This window comes from Dysidea avara, chromosome 13, assembly GCF_963678975.1.
Source record: "Dysidea avara chromosome 13, odDysAvar1.4, whole genome shotgun sequence".
Taxonomy (NCBI): Eukaryota; Metazoa; Porifera; class Demospongiae; order Dictyoceratida; family Dysideidae; genus Dysidea; species Dysidea avara.
Window position 1 is genome coordinate 18,877,513 of NC_089284.1, and position 13,659 is coordinate 18,891,171.

Here is a 13,659-nt window from a genome sequence, read left to right on the forward strand (position 1 = left end):
ATGCATCATCAATCCAGTGTGCAGTTAAACTTAACAAACAAGTTATATTAATACTACTGCTCCATATATCTGTGGTGAAGCTTATGTACTTGGCCCCACCAACCAACTTATATACTTCATCTTTCATGCCAGTATAAATTTTAGGTATTTCGTGTCCTCAGTCACCACGAAAAACTCCCAAATGACGGAGCGCTTCTTTGCCATTTTATTTTACAACAATGGAAATAATACGCATGCGCAAGCCTCACGTGACTATCGTATCGGCTTACTTTTAAAAGATCGATCCGATCCGATACCGATATCCAGAAAATCATGCCGATATATGGTTAAACCGATAACCGATCCGATTATCGGTGCAACACTAATGTATGAGCAATAAATCAATTTACTTAGTTTAGTTGCCAGTGTAGAATTATATATCAGTTATCGTATCACCCATTATTTTGCTCAAAAAACAATGTGGGGATGTTCAAAGGACGAAACTTTTGCAAATTTTGCACGTGATGCTAGCTTCGTGAAAACATAATCATGAAATGTTTCCGTTTATACTCATAGCTGTTACCTGCATTCTAGACTATTTATTTATTATTTATTTATTAATGCTTTATAGCACAAGTGCTGAAGGTCTGTAGCACACCTGGTCCTACAGCCTGCTCAAAGACTTTAACTACTTAAGGTGTGTTTGAAAAGTTGGAGAAAGGAGAAAAAATCCATGACTGGACCTAGGTAGCCTCGAACCTGCAGCCATCCGATTTACGCTATTGTGAGTTTCAAATGTGAAAATCATATTTTGCTCAGTTTCGTGAAAGTTTCATCCCTCGAAAATTTCCCACTATATGGTATATCAAACATACAAAGTCTTATTTAATTGGTGCAGCAAATGGTGTCAGAATACAAAGATATTCTGGATTAGATACAGGTGTTGAATTAGAGAGGTTTCACAGTAAAAGCTTTAAAGAATATAATAAGAACAATGCTTATATAGTATGATATGCACTAATATACTGAGTTGCTATTGTATAGAGTTGTTTCAAAAATTCTTCAGTGATAGATACTAAACATTAGTGACAGTATATACTTGTGAGTTCATATATAATCTAAATAGTCTATAGCAGGAATTTCTGCAATTGCAGACTTCAGTCTATAAAACACAAGCAATTGTCTTCACCATGACGATTCAATAAAAGTAGAATCCAGAAAGTTTAGTCGAAATGTGTGAATTCATCCAAAAATATGCAGCTAAATTTAGTGGATCAAGAATTCACACAAGTTGTATCTCCTACATAAACCCACCATTCAGAACAATGACCTGTATGGCCATGTAACCCATGACAGTCAATTGATCTATCCCTAAGTAACATGCCTATTTAACATGTCAAATTGTTATACAGAATAAGTACACAGTTTCTGTAACAACTTTAAACATGCTGTAGGACCAGGTGTCCTACAGACTTTCAGCACTTGTGCTATAAAGCCTTAATAAATATACTAATGTCCATTTGGTTCCACCCGGGGTACTTTGAGATAATAAGTCACTCTCTAGAGTTCCTATGGATACATATACATGAAATTGAACATCCTGGCTGCCTGGCAGACTCCTGTAAGCGTTTGAGCGTTAATTGGATGGCTGCAGGCTGCCTAGGTACATATTTCAAAATTGTACCGTGGACAGGAGACAATAGTGGCATATTTTACCACAAAAATCATTGTAACTTCAGAACAGAATAAGCTCTAGACTTTCTGTAAAAACCAACTTATTCTTTAGGGCAAAAGCTTCAATTTGAAACCAAGTTTGTGGATTTTGGATCATACAAACATGAAATAGAGACAAAACTGACAGTTTTTGAACATTAAATTGCCTGTAAAGGTCACCAAAGGTCAAATCTGAGGTGGCTCCCTATCAAAAAATAATCTTTGTCATACACACAAACTTTTTGCTAAGTTTCATGCTTTTATCCAAAAGTGCACAAAAGGCCTTTTTTAAAGGCTTACAACCCTGACCAGAGATGGGGTAACGCGTCACATAATCATGAACCACGACAGTGGGTTCATAATAGGGATGGCATTGGAATTTTTGAAAATCCTAATAGAGCAGTCACCTAAAACCAGCCTTAGAAAGCAGACTCGAGCATAAAACAATTATTATCAAACACTGAACTCAGAAAAATTGTGATATAGCAGTAAAAATGGTCTAGACGAAATTTGGAAACATTCAAAAATTGCAAATTTTACGCGAATTGTTCATATTATTATTCTTAATATTATTACTAGGACCGCGTCACATACAACCAAGTACATACACCAACGTGACAGCCCCCTGGTGAGGCTATTAGGTGGTGAAGGCACAATCCCCAAATCAACTCAATATGTCAAAGTAGTGACAGATACAACACAATAGTGGCATCGTAACTAAAGGCCACCAGTAGCTAAGTGCGAGTACATCATTGGTGTGGTAATGGCACAGTGATGTGTACATAGTATATGCATACACAACCTACAGGAGATGCACAATACTGTAGGAGTATACAAGCCAGGTGAACCAGATAAAGGAAGACAGCCAAGCCAGCCAGAGCCTAGTAAGCTAGGTGGGCAAAATGTACAATAATACAAGAAAACATTTAAAACATACCACGCTCTTACAAAATATTAGTACAAACAGACAACCAAACCAACCAGAGCCTAGCAAGCCAGAAAAAATATAGTAAAATACAAGACATATGTACATTACAATACAAACAAATATACCTGTCCTTGTGCAGCTGGCATGTCAAACCTATTCATCAGGTGTCCTGCAGCCATAGATACACGAATGCATCCACTGGCAGCTGGCATGGCGACTTGAGACTTAGTGTGCCAGCTGGCAACACTTTCAAGCACAATTGAACAGTAGTTCGTTCATCTAAATAGCCATTTGAATCTGCTCGATTAGTAGTGGGTATATCACGTGCTGTTTTGATCGGGGAGAATTGTCGTACGTTTCTATCACCTCCACGGAAACATTCACCCATTATACGATTATCTCTTCATACAACATGGATTCTATTCCTGGTGAGTGCGAAGCCTTAGGCCTCGTAGTTTTCTCAAACATTATTTATTTATTTCATTCATTATTAATGACGTAATTTTAACCGCATTTCGTATTATTCTTACTACTTGGTTGTATAATTACTAGGACTGTGTCACATACAACCAAGTACATACGCCAACGTGACAGCCCCCCCCCCCCCCCCCCCCCCCGGTGAGGCTATTAGGCGGTGAAGGCACGATCTCCAAATCATCTCAATATGTTACAGTAGTGACAGATATAACACAATAGTGGCATCGTAACTAAAGGCTACCTGTAGCTAAGTGCCAGTACATTATTGGTATGGTAATGGCACAGTGATGTGTACACAGTATATGTATACAAAACATACAGGAGAGAACTATACATTATTGCAGTATTGTATGCAGCAATACATTATAGGCAACATCACCAGATAAAAATTATTAGCCAATATACAGCACTGTATATCAACATCAACTAGAGCTACATAGGGTTCATCAGTGGTGAAGCAATGGCACAGTGATGGGTGACACACTATAGTTATGCATACACAACTTGCAGGAGATAGCTATACAATACTGTAGGAGTATGCAAGCCAGATGAACCAGATAAAGGAAGACAACCAATTAGCCAGCCAGAGCCTAGTAGCTACGCCAGGTGAAGGAAACAAAGATTAAGCATGTATTGAATTGCCTGACACCAACACAAAGGAAGTTCGCCATGCCAGCTGCACAAGACAAAATTGTATACTTGTATTTTATATGTAACTGTACTGTAAAGAGCGTGGCCTATGTTTTAATGTTTTCTTGTATTGTTTATTTACGTTATTATATTTTTTATTATATTGTTTAATTAGCAGAGCCCGCCTGGGGCATAAGTGCTAATGTACATTAAAATCAAAAGTGATTGTATAATAATTGTTTAAAGCTGTCAATAGTTTGTTGGTTGATGATGTCTTGTGGTAATCCATTCCATTCTGGTATTGTTCTTGGAAAAAATGAGTATTTATAATTGTCTATTGATGTATGATAGTGTAGGAATTTTTGTTCATGATTAGATCTTGTAATGGTGACAGGTGATAATGTTGGTAAGTAGCTTCACTGGCAACTGGCATGGAGACTTGAGATGTTACAAACATAAAAACTTACTTGTAATCTTCTTGTTTACAATCTGTAAATAATTAAGCAAGGGTGTGGTACTGGGCGTTATATAGAATTACATGTATGCTCAAGTCATCAGCACGAACAGGAGCGACGATTATACATTTGTGCCTTCATTCACAGGTGAATCCATCCCCGGTTAGTTCATGTCTCTGGGCCTCGTAGTTTTCTCAAACATTATTTATTTATTTACTAGTGAATTTAAAAATTGTTAATTTAGAAATGGAAGTAGGGATCAAGCGATAAAAACTACTGAAACAAGTGATTTGAATGATGGCAACTATTACAACATAGCTTTGTGGGGAAATCCTTACATTGGCATCTCACCACGTCACCATATATGTTCAATGCCAAAGTAGGGATTTCCCCACAAAGCTATGTTGTAATAGTTGCCATCATTCAAATCACTTGTTTCAGTAGTTTTTATCGCTTGATCCCTACTTCCATTTCTAAATTAACAATTTTTAAATTCACTAGTTTGTTAACTTTTTTGCTATAGGTATATAGCTATTATTGATCTTTGGCACTGACTGCTCTATTAGAGTATCTCGATCTTGCTGCTTGCTTTATGCAAGCTGCTCAATTACTAAATTGAAAGGCATGCAGGGTTTCTATCTCCTGTTTTCTACAATTAGTTACAGCTGGCATAATAGACGTGGTCCACTGATCGTTAAGTACGAGCGCGCGCTCTGATTGATAAGGGCGTGGCAGTGTGTTCTTACTTCACTAGGCTGTTTGATCGCTTTGCAAGTGTTGCTATACAGGCATCTACTTGCCCTTACAGTACGGAATCTGTTATTAATTTTGTGGCGTCCGAATACGGCTGCTCTAAGGAAAGTGTCGATACGAATTATTAACGCCTCCGTGACTGGAAAAGAAGAAGCCTGACGATCCGTAATTGAAGATATAAGGAAAGGCAAAGCGCAGAAGGCAGACACTCGTCGGAACCCGAAAAGGCACATCCCAGCAGCGAGCTAAATATTGTGGCAAAGAATGGTGATCCTTCGCTGCTTCGTTTGGCCTGTAGCCTTGCGAATGTGGTCAGGCAGGCAGGCAGGCAGGCAGGCAGGCAGGCAGGCAGGCAGGCAGGCAGGCAGGCAGGCAGGCAGGCAGGCAGGCAGGCAGGCAGGCAGGCAGGCAGGCAGGCAGGCAGGCAGGCAGGCAGGCAGGCAGGCAGGCAGGCAGGCAGACGAAAATTTCTGTTTTAGCGATTTTTTAGAAATAAAATTCCAGCACTTTTCTAGTCGTTTCCTGATATATAACGCTAGAAATAAAGTTAGAAACTTGAAGACTCTTTAGTAAAAGGTTTATTTGCTGTGTGAGATATTTCTAGGATGATTTTTGAGGGATCGAAATTTGAGGCGCGCGCCAAATCCACCCGGATCCCTACTTAAACAGTACTATCGTACTGTTTGATTATCTATGACATAATTTTAACCGCGTTTCGTATTATTCTTAGTACTTGGTTGTATAATTATTCTTATTATTATTTTGTTTCACTCGGAGTAAAAAGAGTCAAAATAGGGATTTGCGGTTTACATTACCACCCCAGCAATCCCTTCTTGTTTCGTGGCGATCCCTATTTCTTATTTTAAATTTTTAATATGTCTTATATATACAATTTGCAAGTTGAAGTAATGTAACACGTTTACTTTGTGAAATGCACTTAAGTTACTTTTAGAAACTATTAACTCATTACTAGTAACGAACCAAGTAATAATATTATGTAACGAGCAGCGATAAGCGCAATGTAACGAGTAATACTATGAGTAACAATGAGCCAGTAGTGCATTACAATTGGCTTTTATACTGCTATTTACTATTCATTAAACTACTCAGTGATCCATTACCTCAATCATTAACCTTTCATCTATATTAAAAGATGCCGCCTGGTCCATTGGACTGATGCATACCACGTGACTACATAGATTATTGCTATTAATGCCCACCGTCTGTGTGAAAACATGTAGTTTGCATGCATATATGTGACCGGATCTGCGAAAACCTGACATAATGGCGTATTTTTCAAATTCTTTATTATTGAATATTTATAATCTACTTAGCCAACTGTATGCTCTGGCCAAGTTTCAGCTTCATATGGCAACAGCTTTTGGAGTTACAGCTCTACAAAGCAGCAACAACAGAAAGATCGATTTGTACAGCAAGTATTGGGAAAATAAATTACATGCGCTTACAAAAACGGCTTTAACTTACAAATACAATACAGTACAGAGTTGCAACTTGCACCATTGTGTTCGCCATGAATAGGGGAGTCCATTACTGGGTAAGTGTTTTCTTCTATTATCATTCATAACTACATACAGAGACCAAATCAGTGAAGAAAAATCAATCACGTACGATCGTTTTGATGTGACGTAAACAAACGCCCATAACTTACGTATCCTTTAGTCTACTGCAACGAAACAAAGAGTTTTGAACTCCTCTTGGGTAGGCGAATAAGATGATATCCAGGTTTTTATCATAGGACCCTTCCTTCACAAAGAACAAAGCGTTTAAAAATTTTATGATTTTTTTTTGATTATGCAAATATTTTACCCATTACAAATCAATGACTTATACTGAAAATTTAGGCTTGCGCCATTACGTTGGGTTTTCGCAGATCCGGTCACATATGCTGAAGTGTTGATTTAATTCGTGATATTAAAGTACATAAAGTTACTTGTGTAACCTGCGTGACAACGACTTTCAAGTTGATTTAGCAATCATGAATTAAAGCAAAAGTATAGCGAGTAATGAATACAAAACTAGAGAGAGCGAACCACACTCAACTTGGCCTTCTATACTAAAAGATTACATCATAATTATTATGTCACAGTCTAATTAATCATCATTACACGCATTCAGTAACTACAGCTAATAATATTAAGTGACATTTCACAAGTAACTTAATATGTAATATTTATTAAGTTACATTTTATTTTAAGTAATATGTTATAGTTATATCCCATTACAAGGGTGATATCATTGTTATTACACGAGTCCGAGGTGGAGCCGAGGACGAGTGTAATAACGATGATATCATCCGAGTATACGGGATATAACTATTTTATATCCCAGTGCGCGGGAGTGCGCAGAAGTTTACGGATAGTAAATTAAGTTCCGGTTTGAGTTCCTGTCACTGTGCTCAAGGTTTCGTCCGAATTGTGTGGAGATTCTACTTCGTAGCTACAAGAGAGACCTTACATACTGCCTACAAACTGTAGCGAAGGGCGGTGTTATGAAGCAGCGGTTCCAGGTACGCGCCTTCGTAAGAAGTTGGTATGGTGGTGTCGCATGGTGTGCAAGAGAAAAATAAGACCAATAAGTGGCTACCGTAGTCCGAGATAGAATGACGAAGCTAGAGGAAGTTAGTTCTTCACCATAGTGACCGTTGGGAGTGATTGCAGGAGCGAAAATCGTCACGGACTATTCTTGAAATTTTTAAAACTATCGTATTGGTAATTTGTAGTGTTATTGTATAAAGGATTAACAGTTTTCTTGTAAGATTTAGCTAGTTTAAGTGATGTATTGGTGTGTTTTGTATCAATATTTCCTTATTTGGCTCTTTGTTTCATTGGTAAACAATGCCATTCGCGGTTATTATGATGTCACGAACGAGACTGAGTGGCTCCGCAACAGTTAGCTATCACTGGGTGATAACTAATATATCATACAGTAGCAGCACCACTCTGTCTAGCTCTATGGTAGTTATAACCCAGCGCGGCGCTTTGATACTCCCACGCACTGGGATTTAAGTAACTGTAATGTAATATTTAGAATATATTACTTGAAAAGGTAACTTCCCCAACTCTGACCCTGGCTAAGGGGGATCTTATCAGAATTGCCCACAAGGGAATGGTCCAATCTTCGTCCTTGGTCAAAACTCAAAAAGCCAAGCAAGAAATCACAATAGGTCCAACTTAATTCATTTGTAAAGTGTATACCACAATTGATACTTTCAGAACTACTCCATGAGTTAATGAATTTGGGCAAGAGTCAAGCATGGATTTTAGCATAATTCAAGAGTCAAGGCTTATTTATGAGCTAGAGTTACAGGACCAGAGTGTCCCCCCCTTGTTACACGATGAGGATCGATGAACTTTCAAGATGCTATTAAAGAGACATTGGAGCAAATTAAAATTCATTTAAAGAATAAACAGATCAAAGCCATCTCGAGTTTACTTTACTGACGTCATCGGCGCCTCCTTTGTGGCCAATGTTATTCAATAAGTGTCCCCAGTGTTTGGGGATGGCTCAGAAGTAAAAAGCTATTGGAGTTGCACCAGACCCTTTATTCCCCCACCCAATACATGGAAAAAATCGGTCTGGCCAAGCGAGTCTACCCCCGGACTAGTTGTCCATTTGTATTAGGATGCCTCACTAATTGGGATGATCCCAAGCAGAACTGTACATCACATAACCTTACAGTGCCTGATATATGTGCACGTGTGTGGAGTAAACATAATTCCTGTAATTATCTAGGAGGTTTAACTCACGCGGTAGGACAGATATATTTGATGTGAGAACTTGCGATTGATTTCATCGCTTCAGCCCAGCCATGGCTACATGTCACATGACTATATTACAACCACGTTAGATCATACTATTAAACTCACCCAGTGTCGCCCAGGCCATGTAGGAATATTACCTGAGTTGGGAATCGATATAAAACTCTAATTAAAGCACAGTGATACTAGTGACATACCGTAGCTGTGTGCTTGGCCGTAGCTGGTACGATGACGGCTCCTTTGAGAAATGCTACACCTCCTCCACTCATGTTCGCTCGTGTTCGCTAGGAGTCACCTTAGAGGAGTGCGCACGGCCGTCCAGTTAATTACAGTCGATTGCACGTGCGTTTGAACATTGCGTAGTGCGTGAATCCGTCTGGCCTGCCTAAAAGATCTACAGAGTCACGCAAACAGCACTAGACAAAGTTCAAACTCCTAAAACAAAGAATAGGAAGTGTTCCGTAACACTTCAGTTACACCTGTGAACAACACGGAACGATTTTTGCCATACCAGGCCTGCCAACTCTCACGGGTTTACCGTGAGTCTCACGGTTTCACTACCCTGCTCAAGGGCAGTAGATCGAATCTCACGGTTTTTGAGGCCTGCTAACTCTCACGGTTTCAGTAACCTTCGTTGGATAGGATCTCACGGTTTGTAGCGCGAATGTCACGGATTTTAAGTTTAAAAAGTCGAGACCTTTTTTTTTTTTTTTTTTTTGGTCTCAGCATAGCATCTACCAGTTGTTTTTTTTACTACACACTGCAATACTACAATAAAGGTACAGAAATCTCAAGATTTTTTTACTTTCCAGGTTGGCAGGCCTGCCATACGCAATGTTCAAACGCACGTGCAATCGACTGTACAGGGACTACTTTACCGTATGGAACGCCAAATTCGGGGTGCCGCCCCCAAATTAAAATGCGATTAATTTTTTTTATAATTGTATACAATCTTACTGGGTTGGACTGGACTACTAGGTTTATTTAGCTGGGCAGCTCAGTATTGAATTCACTTCCAGAGAGAAAAACCATCAGTTTTATTGATGAAAACACAGTAACAGTATAATTATATCCTCGGACACATGCTGCTACCACAAATAGGGAAATATAAGCTCCACAAGTGGGCATGGCAAGGGTAACAAAAAAACAAAACCAGCATTACATATACACTCAATTAAAAAGACAAATTAATTATAGCTATTATACAAAAACAACGTTCAAGTCTCCACACACCATTCCTGATAGTCCTTCGCCATAAATATCCTCCTAGAGGAAGAGATTGATATCGCTGCCACTGAGTCAAAGATCCTCAGTTTTACTTCTAGATTTAGTCATTGTAAACTCATTTTGAATGAAATTCACACAGTTTGTAAAAGATGACAATGAAATTGGTAGATAGTGGCCTAGTACACTCATCTCAATTGTATCGTAATAGCTAGCAATCCCAAGTCGATCTGATTCAGTCAAGAGTAGCTGATAATCTTCCTTCCCAAGCTTATGGTATCTTGCGGCAGATTTGAGATGATGGACAGAGTCCAAAGGACAGGTAAGCTCTAGTAAGGCCACTGAATTACTTCTCTGATTGTGAATCACAATATCAGGGCGGTATGGAGTAATAAGAAGGGAAGGCGGGATTGTTGCCTGGGCATTTACTTACTGATTTTAAAACTTAAGTTTGCATCTTTTTTTTTGTAATATGATACTATATGTATGTATGTATGTGTGTACGTTTGTACGTAAGTGCTGCGTATGTATATTTTGTATATGTAGCTATGTATGAACGTATCAATGGCGGATCCAGGATGGGGCATTTGGGGCAAATCCCCCCTCCCCCTTCAATTGCATACAAGATCGAGATACTCTAATAGAGCAGTCAATTACTCTAATAAAGCAGTCACAATGTTCATGAGGCAGTGTAGCTTACCTATGAAGCTATAAATAGGATTTTATTTTACATAACAGACGTGATATATTTGGTAAAGGATAACTAACTATTATTGTTGTGACCATTTTTTTTTTGGTCTTCAACTGTTTTTCAGCAAGGTGCCCCCCTCTTTCCAAACTCTGGATCCGCCCCTGCGTATGTATGTACTGTGTATACTCCTCCTATATGGGGAAGAACGGCTATGCCGAATATAGGAGTTTAAAACCAAATTCAATTCAATTCATTAAATGTAAAATATGTTCAGCCGCCTATATAGCTGTATATAGCTACTGTTCAGTCTTGTGTGCAGCTAATTTGCATAACTGATTGGCATAATGATATCATGAATTAAGTTAATTAAGTGAAAGTTAACTGTCTTGCTGGATTTTGATATACTTCTCTGTGTTGCAGCCTATATAGCTATAATTGTTGGTCTGACTTTTACAATTAAGGAGGCCTACTTTATGCACCTATCAATGTATTGCCCCACTACCCCACTATCTTGTTGGACCTGTTTCTAGGCTTGAGTACATTATGCTCAATTTAAAATTACCTATTATTCTTTCTGGCAATTCTTTTTTTATTCACCTATTATCACTCATTCACAAGTTAGAGATGATACAACATCGTGCTGCACGTTTCGTGTTAAATAGACCTTGGAGAAGGAATCATAGGGACAGCATAACTGAAATGTTAGTGGAATTAAAATGGCCAACACTGGAAGATCGTAGGAAACAGGCACGTCTGATGCTGTTGTTTAAGTTTGTAAACAAATTAATTTATGTTCCAAATCAGTATCTGCCAGTGTTATCTCCTGCAACAAGTACCAGGGCAAACCATCCCTTGAAGCTATTACAGTTGTATGCCAGAACAAATCGATATAGTAACTCTTTCTTACCAAGATCAATACCAGACTGGAACAATTTAGATATGGAAGATCTTGACAATATATAGACTTACTTACTTTCAAGAACCGTTTGCAAAGTGCATAGACACTAAAATTTTGTTTTTGTACATTAGCGATTTACCCAATGGGTTTTGCTAATCAATAATTATATAACCAAGTACTAAGAATAATACGAAACGCGGTTAAAATTACGTAATAAATAAATAAATAAATAAATAAATAATTAAATAATTAATAATTAATGTTTGAGAAAACTACGAGGCCTAGAGACATGAACTAACCGGGGATAGATTCGCCTGTGAATGAAGGCACAAACGTATAATCGTCGCTCCTGTTTGTGCTGATGACTTGACCATACGTGTAATTCTATATAACGCCCAGTACCGCACCCTTGCTTAATTACTTACATATTGCGCGAAGAAGATTAGTGATGCCCGTGCAGGAGAGCCAGAAGCCACTTGTGTAAACAAGAAGATTACAGAAGCCACTTGTGTAAACAAGAAGATTACAAGTAAGTTTTTATGTTTGTAACATCTCAAGTCTCCATGCCAGCTGCCAGTGGATTCACTGATTCATGTAAATAAACAATACAAGAAAACATTAAACTGACATATGCCACGCTCTTTACAATAAGCTTACAGTTACATATAAAATACAAGTAAACAATTTTGTCTTGTGCAGCTGGCATGGCGAACTTTCTTTGTGTTGGTGTCAGGCAATTCAATACGTGCTTAATCTTTTTTGCCTTCACCTGGCGTAGCTACTAGGCTCTAGTGGCTTGGCTGTCTTCCTTTATCTGGTTCATCTGGCTTGCATACGCCTACAGCATTGTGTAGCTATCTCCTGAAAGTTGTGTATGCATAACTATGGTGTGTCACCCATCACTGTGCCATTGCTACATCACTGATGAACCTTACTTAGCTCTAGTTGATGTTGATATGCATTGCTGTATATTGGCTAATAATTTTTATCTGCATGGTGATGTTGCCTATAATGTATTGCTGCATACAATACTGCAATAATGTATAGTTCTCTCCTGTATGTTTTGTATACATATACTTTGTACACATCACTGTGCCATTTATACCACACCAATGATGTACTGGCACTTAGCTACTGGTGGCCTTTAGTTACGATGCCACTATAGTGTTATATCTGTCACTACTGTGACATATTGAGTTGATTTGGGGATAATGCATTCACCACCTAATAGCCTCACCGGGGGGCTGTCACGTTGGTGTATGTACTTGGTTATATGTGACGCGGTCCTAGTAATATAATAATAATAATATAATATTATTCCCAAATTTTCCTGGAGTGATTCCTGGAATTGTAAAAGTCAAATGAATATTCTTCTGCTGTTGAAAATATAGCCACTTACAAACATAAAAACTAGCTATACCTTAAGATCGAGATACTCTAATAGGGCAGTCAAAAAACTAATTTGTCTGACTGTTCTATTAGAGTAAGTGACTGCTCTTAGAGTATCTCGATCTTTTTGCCCGATTTTGTGCTAACAATGATTGTGGATGTTCCTTTACGAGGTGCGATACTACACGAAAAATGTGTGAATTCCAACTGAAGATCACCCTATTATTCTGGAATTATTCCTGATTCTTTTTACACCGATTATTTCAAAAATTATTCCGGCATGCATAATGTACGCATGCCTAATTGTTTCCTTAATTTTTGTTGCATCAGTGGATCATTCTCAATTCAGCTGTAATATTTTTGAGCTTGTTTCCTTATACCTTTTTATAGAATGTGCATTATTGATCCCTAATTCCTTTTAAATTTTTTTAAAATAGCTAGCTAGTTTGCTTTTTGTCTAGCTTGCTAGCTATGTTTAATACATGATCACAACATTTCATAAGAATTTCAACACTACATCACAAGCATTGTAAAACATCCTGACCACCTGGTAGACTCCTGTAACTTGTAAGCGCTCGAGCGTAGATCGGATGGCTGCAGGTTCGAGGCTACCTAGGTCCAGTCATGGATTTTTTTTCTCCTTTCTCCAACTTTTCAAACACACCTTATGTAGCTAAATTAAGTCTTTGAGCAGGCTGTAGGACCAGGTGTCCTACAGACCTTCAGCACTTGTGCTGTAAAGC

General features: G+C 38.3%; 1 protein-coding gene across 1 annotated transcript in view; it reads right to left on the reverse strand.

Annotated features, from left to right (window-relative positions):
* The window catches only part of LOC136242073 (acyl-protein thioesterase 1-like), a 27,561-nt gene extending 18,474 nt beyond the window's left edge, over positions 1-9,087 (reverse strand). The window contains exons 1-3 of the mRNA XM_066033454.1: positions 8,912-9,087; positions 8,823-8,854; positions 8,703-8,768 (exon numbers count right to left, since the gene is read on the reverse strand). Of these exons, the coding sequence (XP_065889526.1) occupies positions 8,703-8,768; positions 8,823-8,854; positions 8,912-8,983 (170 nt within the window). The 5' untranslated portion in view covers positions 8,984-9,087. The remainder of the gene's footprint in view (positions 1-8,702; positions 8,769-8,822; positions 8,855-8,911) is intronic.
* Positions 9,088-13,659: the final 4,572 nt, after the last annotated feature.